Source organism: Lampris incognitus, chromosome 7, assembly GCF_029633865.1.
Source record: "Lampris incognitus isolate fLamInc1 chromosome 7, fLamInc1.hap2, whole genome shotgun sequence".
Lineage (NCBI taxonomy): Eukaryota > Metazoa > Chordata > Actinopteri > Lampriformes > Lampridae > Lampris > Lampris incognitus.
Genome location: NC_079217.1, coordinates 22538768 through 22555394, shown reverse-complemented (window position 1 = coordinate 22555394; position 16627 = coordinate 22538768). Strand labels below are relative to the sequence as shown.

Genomic DNA, 16627 nt, shown 5'->3' with positions numbered 1-16627 from the left:
CCTATTAGTTCCTCATACAAGCAACCTTACCTTACTTGGTATTAACTGTAGCCTATTGAATATGTATTTATTATGTATTTAGTTATAATGAATGATACTTACATAACTAGCCTATAATTAATTAATTGTGTTATTGCACTCTGTGCGTGCTCCGTCCGTATTCGCCAGCTGTATTTTGTATTACATTTACTTTTCATGTTGTTGGGGGGGCAAAACGGAGGCGAGGCCTATGGCCCTTTAACATCATGATCTGGCCCTGCCCTAAGGTTCCCCCACCACCGCCTTACCCCCACGCTGCGCAGGGTCCTTAAGGCCCCTCCTGTAGACACCCTGGCCTCCGCACCTGTTGGCGAAACCGCTGCGGCCAGGCCATCCGCCCCCCCTCCTCGTTGTCTTTTTTTATTATGGTGAATTCTGGGGGGACGTACTATATAGCAGACTGTATTGGCTAAATTCTCCATAATTGGTAGACACGGGCCTTTTAAGAGAGGGTTTCTGGGTTGAGAGGGCGGAGTGAGGACGAGGTTGGTTGGGGCAGTGCCATGTTGCTCGGGCTGTTGGTTTTGTATATAGAAAATAAAAGATATGCGTTAGTGTAGTCAATGAGAGAACTTGTCCGTCTCTACTTTCCTGCAGTTCCTACAGCTATCATTAGCTCTTCAGTGGGTAGAAGAAATTCAACCAAGGCGAGTTTTAATTTGTTCAGACTCCAGTACAGCCTTAAATAGCTTTAAAAATACATCTTCAAACTGTCGACAAGATATTCTCTATGAAATATTACAGCTATTACACAGGATTGTTAGATTGGGAGTAGATCTTCAGTTTATATGGATACCAGCTCATATAGGTATTAGGGGAAAAGAAACAGTGGACCAACTGGCCAAAAAATGGATTGAAAGCGAGTCATGTAGAACTGTCAGTACAAATCAGCAAAGCAGAAACAAAATAATTTATAAGACACAAAATCAAGGCACAATGACAGGAATTATGGGACAGTAATCGAAAAGAAGTCAACTGTACCAGGTCCAACAGAAAGTAGGAGTAGAAAGGACTTGGGGGAAGAGCAGGAGAGAACAGAACATCATTAGCAGGTTAAGATTAGGTCATACAAGACTGAATTCCTCATTGCAACTCATTGGGAAACATCAAACTGGGAACTGTGATGTCTGCCACCAATCAGAGACTGAACATGTATTTTTTATTTGCCCAACATATGCAAGAGAGACATTCATACTACAAACCATATTGGAACAAAAAGCAATTGTGCAGATGGACCTAAACTCAATTTTCACAAGGAACACTGGGAATGATGTCCTTAAATATATCTTCACCTTTTTCAAGGATACTGGGCTGATAGGAAGGATATAAATTAAGGATTCTTTAATGTTGTTACTGGCCCTGTGATGGCGGTTTGGATAATGGAAGGATTGATGGAGGGATGGACTCTTCAATGTAACAGTAGGTGGCGATAATTCCCCATCTGGTTGCAATTCGCCAATAGAAGAAGAAGAAGAAGAAGGCGGAGGAGGAGGAGGAGGAGGAGAAGCAGCAGCAGAAGATGAAGCAGCAGCTGGTTGGCGCTAGTATGCATAGTCCGGAAAAAGGTGGGAGAGAACTCCGCTGCGCGTCATCAAATGGTCACAGCGGAATCACAGATTATGTTGCTAGCTAGCGGGCTAGCTTTATAGTTATTTTACAATCCTTGTTGACATAGAGTTGGTTAGTAAAGGTGCGAGGGCCGAAGGCCCGAGTTGCGTCTAAGGAGCGAGGCCGCAGGTCCTGGACGAGCGAACGCGCGCGAGAACCGAAGGCCAGAGCTGCGTCTAACGTCAATCTACTGTTTCCCGCTGTTCCTAAACTGAACTAGCCCCTACCCAAGCCCCAACCCAATCACAAGATTGGTCGATTCTGCTGTGAGCATTTAATGACGTGCAGCGGAGTCCCCTCCCACCTCCCTTCGGACGATGCATTCTAGCGCCAACCAATTTGACAATAAAAGCAGAAGTTTCAATTTGCCAGAAGAAGAAACAGAGGAAGAAGGAGGAGGAGAAATGGCAGTGGATTTTTCCAAAAGAAAAGAAAAGGAAAGGTAAAAATTTAGTAGTAACTTTTCAATAATGGTTGAAATTGCCTGTTGATTTATGATATGAATTGGATTAGGCACCTACAATCATGAAGATAAATTCTCCTCGTCATGATTGGAGTTGCTGTTTAGCTAGCGGGCCATACTTGTCTGATCCCACAGAATACTTTTTTTTGTCCTTTAGCAGGGTTTTTCTTGTAAATAAATCAAATTTCCATAAAACGAACTAAAACGGCTCATTCATTTTACTATGGGCACAAACAAAAGTTAACCATCATATTGATTTAAATCTAAATGAACTTCAAGTAAATAAACAAGTAACTTTACGCCGTTATGTTTGGGGGGTATTGTTCAGATACCGCTACAGTTAGATCATGTAATGTAATTAGAATGCAATCCAGCCCAATTATGAATCCAATTCTGAGTTTCATTTAAGTTGATTTCATTGTTTTGCAGAGGGTAGCAAAGACGAGGTGCAGGCTGAAGAGCCAGCAGCAGCAGCTGAGTCAGAATCAGGTGTGGAAACTGGTAACAACAATTTGGTGTTACTTTGTGTGTTGTGTGTCAAAGAGAGTCAAAGAGTGAAGCAATTTTGATTAGCTAAAATGCCAGTGCTACTCATGCCTGTACATTTGAATTCATTTTTTCAAATGCAGTGTCAATATTGACAGGTCAAGGTCATAGTGTACCTTTAAAGTTACACTGAAATAACAAATGTTTTTATTTTTAGCATGCCATACACCATTTTGACAATTTATGTCAAAAAAGATTAAAAAAAAATGTTGAAATCGCATTATTTTGACTTCTTGAAAAAATATATAAAAATATAACTCTTTTGTGGTGACTTCGTTGTAATGTGTATCACAGCGTCCATTAAAATTCCTATCAGAGTAGGAGTAGACAACAGTTTTTGATATACAAATTTCAATTTTTCAATGATTAAGATATGTACTTTGCATGTAAATAGGGTGCCAGAGTGCATAATAAAGCATCAAAATAGAGCTTGTTTATCAAAAAACATTTCCAGGGTAGGATCCTCCCAGAAGGCGGCATGGTGGCACAGTGGTTTGCGCAGTTGCCTCACAGCAAGAAGGCTCTGGGTTTGAGCCCCGGGGTAGTCCAACCTTGGGGGTCATCGCGGGTCATCCTCTGTGTGGAGTTTGCATGTTCTCTCCGTGTCTGTGTGGGCTCCCTCCAGTTGCTCCGGTTTCCTCCCACAGTCCAAAGACATGTAAGTCAGGTGAATTGGCCATACTAAATTGCCCCTAGGTATGAATGTGTGTGTGTTTGTGTATATGTTGGCCCTGTGTGATAGCCTGGCAGCCTGTCCAGGGTGTCCCCCCGACTGCCGCCCAATGACTGCTGGGATAGGCTCCAGCATCCCCATGACCCTGAGAACAGGATAAGCGGTTTGGATAATGGATGGATGGATGGAAGGATCCCCCGGACCCCCTTACAGAAGTCTGGGCTAAGCCCCGAATGTCCTCAAATCCTGGAAACGCCCCTGCTCCTAACTCTGTTTAACCCCACCCAAACCCAAGTCCAAACCAATGAAATCGATGTTTAACCTCACCCAAATTCGACAGTTAAACCAATCAAATCAAACGGTGGGCTGTTAACAGCTTCTGCCACCCAGTCCTGGGTGTCAGGGAATGCCATGTGGTTCCACGTCAATGCTATACCAATTTTGAGGCCCTTTGTTCCCCAGCGTTGTAAGCAGTTAAGTCATTGATGTGGATCAGTGCCTTTTTTTCTCAAACTCACCCTGCAAAGCTGCCCATATGGCATAACTTAGGGAAATAGATAGTATAAGGTATCAAATTTACCTTCCCCAACACCTAACCATAACCCTAACTGTAACCCAAACTGCTTTGGCTCAAAATTTCCTGTCAAATACCGTCACTGTCTGTCTCTTGATCAAGCCGCCACTTTGTTTTCTAACTAAGCCCTAACCAAACCTAAACTTAACCATTTCAGAATATGATTGAAATAACACAGTGGGCCCTAACCATAACCAAACTTAACCCCTTAAAACAGAATTTAAAAAAACACAATTATATATGTTTATATAAGCTTCTTAATATTCCGCTCCTCATTTGTTGAGCACTCTTACTAGCACCATTGATGGTTTCTGGAAAAAAACACACTCTCTCTCTTTACCTCTCTCTCTCTCGCGCTCTCTCTCTCTCTCTCGCGCTCTCTCTCTCTCTCTCTCTCTCTCTCTCTCTCTCTCTCTCTCTCTCTCTCTCTCTCTCTCTCTCTCTCTCTCTCTCTCTCTCTCTCTCTCTCTCTCTCTCTATATATATATATATATATATATATATACATATAAACAAAACAATTACATAAAAGAAAAAAAAAACACTCTTCACCCATTTCCCTAATTTTAGTTAAGTCATTATAGTCAAGTCACTGACCTTTGTGATAGTATTGGTGGTACAGGGGAAGGACCGCGAAAGTCTGTGAAGGACACAGAAGGGATTAGGGTCCCTATCCCCAGTTTCTATCCTCCTAGCAACCCCATATTGCCATTGTGATAGTACATAACCCAACTGATAGGATTAGGGCCCCAATTTAGTGTGACACGTAAACGCTAAGGTGAGGGAGTGATTCCAGAAGGCTAGACCAAGTGTGAGAGGTCCTGCCACCCAGTGCCAGGCATCAGGCTGCCATATGGTTTCTCGTTAACTCTGAACCGGTGTTGCAGCATGCTGTTCTTCAGGGTTGTGGCAGATAAGTCACGGACATGGGCCAGTGCCTTTTCACTGGCACTTGCTCAGTCTGGCGCCTGCGGCTAGTTTTCTGTGTGGGAGATTATTTCCTTCTTATTGTTGTTTTATATGTTGTCTTGTCCTAAGTGAGCTAGTTTTTTCTTAGCTTGTTATCAAGTCTCATATGCTTTTTCTGGGTCAGTGCAGAGATGGAGAATCTATTTTGCCTGCTTTTGGCGATATTTACGAATTTCGCCTTGGGCCACACACACTCTCAAAGAACCCAGTACAAACGGGAGTTTCTCTTAAATCGGCGATAGAATCACCAGACCGTGGATTCAATATTATACTGGGAGACTATCAGTATGTCAGTTGACCTACGCATCACAGTAAATCTATGGACCTCTGTTATGGCTCTATAAAGGGAGCGTACAAGTCTGAGTTGGGCCCCACTCTCGGATCTTATGATCACAATATGGTGCATCTTCTGCCTGTATATAAGACTGTGTTGAGGAGAGAGAACGTACATGTAAGGCAGGCGAAGGTCTGGAATACTGACTCCTCTCGCCCTGCAGGGGTGCTTCGATTGTACAGACTGGTCGGTGTTTACTGAATCCTCAGACAATATTGATGAGCTAATGGCGTTGTGTGTAGCTATATCTTCTTTTGTATAGACAGTGTGATTCTGACCAAGGCTGTCAAGATTTTCCCTAACAACAAACCATGGGCTTCATCAGCCCTTAAGGGTCTGATTCATAAAAGGAAAAATGCTTTTAAAGAGGGTAGTTAAGGAAACAAAGAAGGAGATCAGGTCAGAAATCAAAAAGGCTAAACTCGGGTACAGAGGTAAAATAGAAGCTGAGCTGAGCAGTAACAATTTAAAGGTGGCCTGGAACGGTATGAAATTATGCCTGGGTGTAAAGACAAAGGCAACAGGAACATTGCTCTGGCTGGTTTTAATTCAGATAAACAGTTGGCTGATGAGTTAAACAAATTTTACTTAAGATTTGATAATCATGACTTCAAAGAAATCCCTTGATCCACTGCAATTTGCATACAGGTCCGATAGGGGTGCACAAGATGCCATGATAACACTTTTAAATTTTCTGTACCGCCATCTTGAGGGGACAAATGCTCATGCTAGGCTGTTGTTTATAGATTTCTCCTCAGCCTTTAACACAATCCAGCCACATCTGTTAGCAGACAAGCTAATTCATCTTTTCAAACTGGATCTTAATCTAGTTGGCTGGATACTGGACTTCATGACGGATAGGTCCCAGTGTGTGAGGATTAATGGCTCTTTTTCCAATCAGCTGTACTCATCAACTGGTTTCCCTGAGGGCTGTTGCCTCTCCCCGTTACTGTACATCTTGTACACTGACTGTCGCAACAACCATACCAATGGACACATATTCAAATATGCGGATGATTCAGTGATTGTAAGTCTTCTTGAAGGGGAGGAGGAGCAACTTGGACCTGTGGTGGATGATTTTGTATCTTGGTGTGATGAGTCCTTTCTCCACTTAAATGCGTCTAAAAATAAAGACATGATAATCAGTTTTAGAAAGACTCCTCCTAGTTCTGTACCAACCAGCATTAAAGATGTTGACATTGAGCTTGTGGACAGCTACAAATATCTGGAGGTTGTTCTTGACAAAAAATTATGCTTTGAAACTCACGTTGCTTCCACGTCAAAAAAGGTCCAACAAAGACTTTTTTCCTGAGGCAAATGTGGACATATAATGTCTCTTTCCAGATGATGACTCTCTTTTATAGAAGTTTTATTGAAACATTTTTAATGTACTGTATTGTGGCTTGGTTTGGTAACTTGACTCTCTAGCAACAACAAAAAAAACGGCTTGATAGACTTATCAAATGGGCTAGCAAGATTTCAGGGAGAAGCCAAGCCCAGCTTACTGACCTTTGTAATAGGAGGGTGTTCAGAAAGGCTACTTCCCTTCTGGAGTGTCAAGGTCACTCTCTTCGGCCAGAGTTTGAGCTGTTACCTTCAGGTCGTCGGTTGAGGATGCCCTGTATTAGGACTAAGAGATACAGGGCTTCCTTTGTCCCTACTGCCATCCAATTGTTAAATAGTATGCATCTGTTGTCTGCAGTTCGCTTGTTTCCTTGGTCTGTATATTTAATATTTTATATTTGAACTACTTGGGTTCTCCTTGCCAACTATGTTCTGCTGTCAATTCCGCCTTGGTGTTTGTATGTTTTGTCTTTGTGTGAGAGTCTTTGTGCTGGCTGCAAACTAATTTTCCTGCAAGGGACAATAAAGATACTTTGACTTGGATTTTGACTCAAAAACTCACCTCGCGAAGCCGCCCATACTATTGAAATTGGAGATGGGGTCGGTGTGAGTTATCAAGCATATCCTTCCTAACATCAAACCCTAACCCCAAACATGTTTAACCCCACCCAAAACCCAGTCCAAACCAATGAAGTTGACATTTAACCCTGCACAAATTCGACAGTAAAACCAATCAAATCAAACGGCGGGTTGGATTAAACGTTCAATGTTGAACCCCACCACCATTCTGCAGGCTGCCTCCATGTATACTTGGCACTTTGGGCAAATTGGTGTTGTTTAAATGCCGCCTTTTTAAATTCTACAGTGACTGCTGTCACACATGGTAAACAACATATGCCTCGATTTTTGAGAAATAACCCAATTTTGCAATTTCTTGTAATTTAAGTAGTCAGGTGATGAACCATCTTACATCTCTGCTTCACCAGCTGACATTTATTTTACCGCGAAGTCATGGACATGAATTTCATTTGTACAACACTTTTTTTCCAGGGACCTTATTTTCTGGCGGAGGTATTCTTTTGTGTGGGCATCGTCAAGTGTGTTGTGATATCTGGTTGTAACCTTCGACAAAAGTAAAATGGTGCCTGTGTTCACTGTGATGGATAACCAGTTTCAAATAAGTTTCAAGTCTCTGCATTTTGATCTCCATACTGAAGTGGAAATTGAAGCCAATGGAAACCAATGGCTGCCTAGAAAATAAGAAAAATTCATTCAAAGAAATCTCAAGCACTATGGTGGTATGCGCTGGAAATATAGGCTGCAGTAACATAAAATACACACAATTTGCAGTATATGGGCCAAAATATGCAAGATACCGGTGTGACTCTTATCATTTGACTGTATGTTCAAAGGTTTGTAACAGCAGGCCATTTCACCATAAGATAACAGGCTGAATTTTCCACGTTATGCATTACAATGCAGGATTATGCAACTGTGATGCAATACAATGCAGGATTATACAACTGTGTTTAAAAATTATCCAGAATAGCGTTTCCCATTGCCTACTTCAGTTCAGCAGTATTATTTGACTGACATGGTAACATGGTAAATTACTTCACACTACCCTGTAAAAAAAATGAAAGAAGAAAACCTGTCAAGTAATTCTTGAAGTCACTGAGGCAACTCTGGTGTTAAAGCAAACATTTATTACAGATATTTCAATTACGTTGTAAAAAGATAGCAACATGAAGCACATCACAGACAGACTGCTGCTCAGGTAACATCTTCTCCCGTCTTATTGTTTCTTCTTAAACACCTGGTGACAGACTTTGTCTTGAACAGTGATTTCCTAAAAAAAAAAAAAGACAAAAAAAAAACAGCTTTGACAAGAAACCAACTTTTTTATTCTTCCTAATCGGATAATAGAGATTTAAGATTGCTGCTAAGGTCCGTATGCTTTATGGTTTATAGCATTATATATCTCGTTCCACATCCACAGGTGATAACCAGTGGACAATTGGTGGCCCCCTGTTATCTACAGGTATAAAATGAGTCAGTCTTACATAATCAGAGTAGACCAAAAAAGGATCTATCAGACAAGCGAAAGGAGTTTTTTTAAAGCACAAATTCTCAAGAAAATACTGTGGGAAACCTTGGTCAGCTCTAATCAACACTCCTGTCTAAAGACATGCTGTGGCATTGTAGCTTTCAGTGTGCACTAATGCCTTGCTCATGGGCTATGTCTAGTTTTTCTGCCTGTTGCTTAAAGCTTGGCCCATCTACATTACCCAATAATACCCCTATGGATCACTCCCTCAACTCCAAATCTCCGACTCCGATTTCTCACCTGATGCAGAAGGTCACCTTCGATCCAGTGTTTCCAGCCACGATTTTCCTTCTCCCCCTTCTGGACGCATACCAGTTTGTCACCGTCCCATTTAACTAGTGTCTGTAGGACACAAACACAAAGTTTAGAGATTAGCATTTTTATTATGTCCAGTGGTTTAAGGAAACATTTGATGGGGAAGCATGATGTAGCCTGCTAAGATAACTAGCTTACTGCAGTCTTAACCACAGCCAATGGCTACAGTTATTCTGAAGCATGGGTCGTAAACTGCGGTCATACCTGACCTATGTGTGTTAAGCAGCGAGAGATTGAGCCTAAATTGGCGCGCAGGAGAGCCAGATATGGTCTAGATAGTAAATGAGGCAGGAATGCAGCATAAGCACCTCCCAATGTATGTGTGCGTCTCAGAAGTTCAGATATAGGAAGCCTGTGATAAGAACATCACATGGGATTATGTAAGCACAGGAATCTTGAATAAACCGTGTGGTTGGATTGTTGCCTAAAGGCGAGCCTTTAGACTGTCGACAAAACCTGTGAATGGATTATTGATTTGAGCACCAGGCAGACATGGTGTGTTAGTTGTTCTGTGTTAAAATAAAATACATGGGTTCACATAAGAAAACTCACCACTTTCCTTTCTACTATAGCCCCAGGCCCTATAACCAAGTTATTCAGGACCACAGGTGGATATTCTGAAAAAGTCTCTGGATTACATGTCAATCTGATCCATGGTCAGACTACCAGAATTACTCTGATCATAGCAAAATCAGTTTCTGAAAGAGCAATAGGTTTTGGTATATAAAAATGTATGTGGTGTTCGGGTGGCATGGTGGTCTATTCTGTTGCCTACCAACATGGGAATCACCAGTTCGAATCCCCGTGTTACCTCCGGCTTGGCCGGGCATCCCTACAGACACAATTGGCCATATTTGCGGGTGGGAAGCCAGATGTGGGTATGTGTTCTGGTGGCTGCACTAGCGCCTCCTCTGGTTGGTCGGGGCACTTGCTCGGGGGGGGGGTAGTGTGATCCTCCCAGACATTACGTCCACCCGGCGAAACTCCTCACTGTCAGGTGAAAAAGAAGCGGCTGGTGTCTCCACATGTATCAGAGGAGACATGTGATAGTCTTGCAGCCCTCCCTGGATCAGCAGAGGGGGTGGAGCAGCGACCAGGATGGCTCAGAAGAGTGGGGTAATTGGCCAAGTACAACTGGGGGGAAAAAAAGGGGGGGGGGACAAAAAATGTATGTTGGGATTCATTTTTCATGTTGATATACCATAACCTTAACTGTTCTGATTGAGGTTTGATGAGTTTTGTTTGCTCGGCCTCAAAACAAGACCTGGGTTGTAGTAGTCGAGTATGTTTGCTTTTCCACATTTTGAAGGTTTTGTCTTGTTTTGGACTTCACAGCATATGGAGTCGGAACTTGACTCAGCAACAGACAGTGGGGACTTGTGATAATTTTTCAAAATCAGTCGAGTACAGCGCGGTGGTAGCACTGTTGACTCACAGCAAGAAGGTCCAGGGTTTTAATCCCAGGCCATTCCAGGTCCTTTCTGTATGGAGTTTGCATGTTCTCCCTGTGTCTGTGTGGGTTTCCTCCCACCATCAAAGACGCACATGGTAGGTTAATACTCCTTCCTGTCTGTGCCCCTGACTGAGGCATGGCAAGAAGAGCTGGAGTTGGTCCCCGGTGCTGCATGACGGCTGCCCACTGCTCCCAGTGTGTGTTGGGATGGGTTAAATGCAGAGGATGAATTTCCCCACGGGGATTAATACGGTACACATTCTTATTTATTTATTTATTTGTTTGTTTGTTTGTTTGTTTGTTTATTTGTTTATTTATTTTTGCTGAACATTAAACGTTCCTTGCGGAGATCAGTAGCATGCAGTCTAATCTAATTTGGTTATTTTTTTCATTATTATCAATTTATTTCTGAAACATTGAAAAATTGGAATATAACATATTCCTTCCTTGGTGGAGAAAAAAAAATCCTAAATACATATTACAGTGTAGTTAGATTTGAACTTTTAATGCAATGATAGATTTATATGGTTACAGTCATGGAGTTTAATTGGACTTCCACTGTTTCAATGTCATTCTTTAGAGAAGTTTCGGCCCCATTGGTCTTGGTCTCGACTCAGACTTGCCCCCTTAAATTAGTGCTCCACGATTAATCTAATCGCAACCACGATGTCAGCCTGTGCAATTATATGACCGCAAAAGGCTTCAGTTTAATTAAATAATAAAATATGGGTGTGTGAACATCTGTTTGTGTGCAGTCCGCATATCTATGCCCATAATTAAGAGATGACCAATCAGTCTCTGTTTAGACTGTGAAACATGTGCAGTCTACAGTCAAATGACTATCTGGTGTGCTGTGTGCAGACCAGAAAGAAGAAAAACATGGGTACCGATGACAACGAGCAGGTTAATGCTGATGAACTGGTGGCAAAAAAACAAAAACGCAACCTCTGTTATATGGCGATATTTCGGATTCAAGCTCAGCAATATTGAGCAGAGGTACTTTGTAAAACATGCAAAATGAAAGTCACTACATGTTGCGGCAACACAACACATTTGTATTATTTGTATATGTATAAATTTGTTTATGATATTGCAATCGTAAATCGCGATATTGTCCACAATAATCGCAATATGACTTTTTCACCACATCTCGCAGCACTACTTGGTTTCATACTTGGTTTGTACCTGGTCTCGCCTTGGATGGTCTTGATGACAAGGCTACCTGCTTGTAAAGCCTGAATTATGGGAGGTTTAGAAATAAACTGCAGATCTGTGTCCCGGTACCTTGACTGTGCGATTGTCCAGACCTTTGGTATGCTCCTCAAACTCCTCTCCCACGGTGAAGTTGACCTCATAGTTTCTGAAGGTGCTCAGGGTCTTTGTCTCAAACTTGTCCCCGTTCTGAACGATTATCTTGGTCTGAGTCAGGTGGGCAGCTATCTTCCTAGTGGCAAAGTCAATGTCTACACACACACACACACACACACACACACAGAAGTTTGCACAGCTATCCTTGTTGGGACATTGCATTAGTTTTCATTCATTGTGGACAGCCTAACCCAATCCCTGACCCTAAGCTTAATTTAACCTCAATTTACACCTTACCCCTAACCTTACAGAAATAACGTTTTGCCTCATTTGGAGGGAAACCACACAGACGCACGCACTCACGCATGCACACAAACAGACACAGACACACATACACACACACACACACACACACACAAATAGGGGTTGGATTCAACATCACGACCATGATTGGCAGTATTATTGTGAATTCATCTTCAAACGTAGAAAGGCTTTTTTGAGCGGTGTTAAAAAAACAAACACTTGTTTTATGTTTAGAAGAATTTCCTCCTGTGTGAAAATTTGATTGTGCACACAGTAAAAAAGGTGTCAGTTTTTTTTTTTTTTACACGCTGTGTATCTGTCGCTAGCCACTGTCACGATCACTGGTTTAGTCAATGCTTTATAAGCAAATCTTTGTGACTTTATATCACTCACACACATACACAAAAAGCACATACAGAAACACACAGACATAAATACACATGACGTTGCACACTGCATATTTCCATTACGCTCATGCAACCCAGATGACAGTGTCATTTACCCTTTAAAATGACTTTGGTTAGAGTCTGTATAGGACTAAATGAGTTTCTTCGCCCCATTCAGCCGTGAGCCCTGTCACAGAGACAACCCCCCACCCTGACCATTTTGATTTTCATATCCCATTTGCCCTGAAGTGAGAATTCAATTTCCTCCCATGGGGCTTAAAGATCCAAATGACATTTTTGACCCATTTCCATAAGGATGTCATTTTCCAATTCGTACATTGGAAATGAGATGACTGTGCTGAGGAACGAGGCTTCCTAGGTTCAGGATTTCTCAGATCTGTGTGGCTGAGCATGCCGGAGTTGTCCTATGAATTGCAGATAAAGTCATGAATTATGAAAGAGTTTCTGGGCCTGATCAATGACGCGCCAAGTTAAGAGCCCGGTGCCGGGATTTTGCTGAACGGCGTGGCGGCATGCTGTCTGATCCAGGGTCAGAATCTGTCTTCCTTCTCTGGAATTGGGAGGATAAAAATGCGGAAAGGAGAGAATCAATATTTATTTGGCGTGGTAACGGGAGGCAGCCGCTCACAGAGTGCAGGTTAACTTAGCCTGACAGCAGCTCAATGAGGAAATGAAGCAGTGCCACAGTGTTCCTCCTCCTCTCTCTCTCTTTCTCACCCCCCACGTTCACACACATTTTCAGTCTCCCGCTCTCTCTCTCCCTTTTTTCTCTGTTAAACACTTGTATTGTTTTTTTTCCCATTATCTGCGTTCACCCACCTCCCTTCGTCAATTGCATTCCTCAAAATACTCCTCTCCTCCCCTGCTACATTGCCTTGATAAATCCAATTCCTGCATAGAAGTGGAGCTTTTAATCTGAGCGGGCAGCAGAATGGCTGCTAGTGCTTACCGATGGCCTTCATGATATCCTCAAAGTTTTCGTTGCTCACCATCTCCCACCGTCCATTGTAGTCTGCAGGCATGATGATTGGTGTGGAGCTGGGACGTGGATAGCAGCCTTCAAAGAGATTGACACACTGGGAGAGACAGTTCAAAAGCCCGTTCCTTTATATACAGTACAGGCTATGTGCGTGTGTCATTGTGGACTACAGGGCAGGGTTCGCCTGATCACTCGGGAGAGGAATGTGTGTGCACTTATTTGTGTGTGTCAAGTAGGTTGTGACTATTTTCCTTGATGTATGCATGTGCATGTGAAGGGAAAAAAATCCTTTAAGTTGTTCTGTGAACGTTAGTGTGTATATATATATATATATGTGTGTGTGTGTGTGTGTGTGCATTGTGCACACACCTCTGTTTGTGTATGCACTATGTGGTTGTGCTTGCATCTGTGCAAGTTTGTTCTCGCTGGGATGGATTTAAGAGTGAGGCACTGTGCAGAGAACCCTTTGCCTCCCAACGGAGCATCCTCACCACTTACCCATTATAGTAATGCACTCAAATGGAGGGGAACTGGAGGGAATGAGAGGCGGAAAGGAGCACTAATTACCCTGTGGATACAGGGCCACGGAGTAGTATTTTCTCATTGTGTCTTTGTGGGCATTAGTTACTCTCTGACTTTGCTGGACAGGCAGTGTAAACACGACTGCTAGTTCAAGGGAAGACGGTAAGAAACTTTCAAGCATGTGTACCATTTTAATTATTGAAGCAAATGCAACTTTGCATTTTATCAACTCTATTTTGGCCTGAACTCAACAGTGGTTTTGTTTTGTTTTGTTTTTATTGTTGAGAATGAGTAAAAAATAGAGCCAAAGGTGTGACCCCCCCCCCCCCAGTCAGAAAGTCAAGTAAAATGACGTAACCATCTGACCAACATGCTAGTATTGAATACACAGATTGTCTTTGCAGGTACATGTTGATGGTAAAAGAATTTTAAACGTTGAAAACATACATTGATCTTACTTTCTTGGATATGTGTACCAGTTATTTCAATCAGTACTCTTAAAATCAATTGAAGAACTATACTACTAGACCACCTAAACTTCATTAGCCACTTTAGAACATCAAAGTGTGTGTGTGTGTGTGTGTGTGTGTGTGTGTGTGTGTGTGTGTGTGTGTTCGTGTTCTCCTGGATCGTGGCCTTGCCATGGTGGAGTGGAGAAGCTTGCATGTACCAGTGATCCCAAGAGCTATGTCGTCCGGAGCTTGGCTCCAATTAGGGTCACCCAAGGTGGACGGGTCAAGGGGGAGGTTCCAGACAAAGCGCGAGCCAACAAAGACCTCAATGATGGAACTGGCAGAAGATGTCTGCAGGTCACAACGGCAGTGAAGGCGGTTGAAGGCTGCAACAGAGGGTGGTCCCCAATCGTCTCGGTTCTCCATGCCATTGGACTCTGGCCACCCCCTGCCAAGGACCATGTGGTGGCTGCAGGCTCATTGGCCACTCCATGTAAAAAGCTCTCATGCACAGGCATCCTCCCATTATGCGACTCCAGGATCGGCCTCTACGCCCACCTGAGGACCCAGAGGACAATGGTCATACTCGACCCCGAGTGACTGCTGATGCTGTTTGTGTGTGTGTGTGTGTGTGTGTGTGTGTGTGTGTGTGTGTGTGTGTGTGTGTGTGTGTGTGTGTGTGTGTGTGTACCAGGTTTTTCTATCCCAATGGGGACCAAATATCTCCATCCATCCATCCATTATACAAACCACTTATCTTGCTTTCAGGATCGCAGCGATGCTGGAGCCTATCCCAGCAGTCATTGAGCCGCAGGTGGGGAGACACCCTGGACAGGCCGCCAGGCCATCACACGGCCCACACACACACACACACACATTCACACCTAGGGACAATTTAGTACAGCTGATTCACCTGACCTACATGTCTTTGGACTGTGGGAGGAAACTGCAGCACCCGGAAGAAACCCACGCAGACATGGGGAAAACATGCAAGAGGACTCAGAGGACGACCTGGGACGACCCCCAAGATTGGACTATTCTGGGACTTGAATCCAGGACCTTCTTGCTGTAAAACGACCGCGCTAACCACTGTGCCACCGTGCCGCCCACAAATGTCCCCATTTTGATGGAAAAACCTGTAACCACCTTCCTTGTGGGGACATGTTATGGGTCCCCGCAAGGAAAAGGATCTATTTTAGGGTTAGGATTTGGGTTTAGGATTAAGGTTAGAATTAGGATCCCCACAAGTATAGGGTGATGTGTGTGTGTGTGTGTGTGTGTTTGGGTGTATGTGTGGGTGTGGGTGTGTGCCCATGAGTGTTAATGTGCTTGCTAATTGCTGGAGGAGGGGCTTAACTCAACATTCTCATGGGTTGTTTTCAAATACTTTTCTACATACTACAATGTTATGGTGTTACAATTTCATTTAACAGACGCTTTCATCCAAAGTGACGTACATCTGAGAGTTAATACAACACAAGCAAGGATCTAGTCAGGGGACAACAATGCAAATACATTCCAAAGAAACTAGGTTCAAGTCCGATAGGACATACGTGTCAACAGGCAGTGCACAAAGGTAATGCATAGGTTGCATAGAAGTGATTTTTTTATTTTTTTATTTTTATCAATACCATCAGGTGTGGAGGTGTCCATGAAAGAGCTGGTTCTTTAGCTTCTTCTTAAAGATGGAGATAGACTCAGCAGATCGAATGGAGTTTGGTAACTCGTTCCACCACCGGGCAAATTTTCTGACAACACTGCATTGCTGACCCTCCTCCGAGGTTCAGAATCAGTCCATGGGAATGCTCTCACTGATTTTATTTCTTGGTGTGATAAAAACCTTCTTGGACTTAAATAACCAAGGAACTGATTATTGATTTTAGATGTAACAGAGATGCAACCAGAGAGTGCATCATGCATAATGAAAGTGTGAAATGCTTACATCATACAAATATTTGGGCACTATCATCGATGAGCACCTTCAATTTGATGTGAACACTGAGGCTATTGTGAAATGAGGGCAACAAAGAATTCACATTCTCTGTAAACTAAATTTCTCTTCTGTCAGTCCTGTCATCCTCTTGTCACTTTATCAATCTTTTATTGGGAGTCTTCTAAGTTTTTCTTTTATCTGCTGGTTTCACAGCCTCACAGTAAAAGACAGAAACAGCCTGAACAGCATTGTTAAAATCTGTTCTAAGATCACCGGCATGAAACAAAGAGATCTAAAT

At 42.8% G+C, this 16627-nt stretch overlaps 1 protein-coding gene across 1 annotated transcript; it reads right to left on the bottom strand.

Annotated features, from left to right (window-relative positions):
* Positions 1-8241: 8241 nt before the first annotated feature.
* On the bottom strand, positions 8242-13543 carry LOC130115845 (retinol-binding protein 2-like). Its single transcript, XM_056283695.1, has 4 exons — positions 13393-13543; positions 11710-11888; positions 8898-8999; positions 8242-8399 (listed from the first exon to the last, which is right to left on the bottom strand). Exons 1-4 carry the CDS (start codon positions 13463-13465, stop codon positions 8346-8348), a joined length of 408 nt encoding a protein of 135 aa, XP_056139670.1. The 5' UTR covers positions 13466-13543; the 3' UTR covers positions 8242-8345.
* Between the last annotated feature and the right edge of the window lie 3084 nt (positions 13544-16627).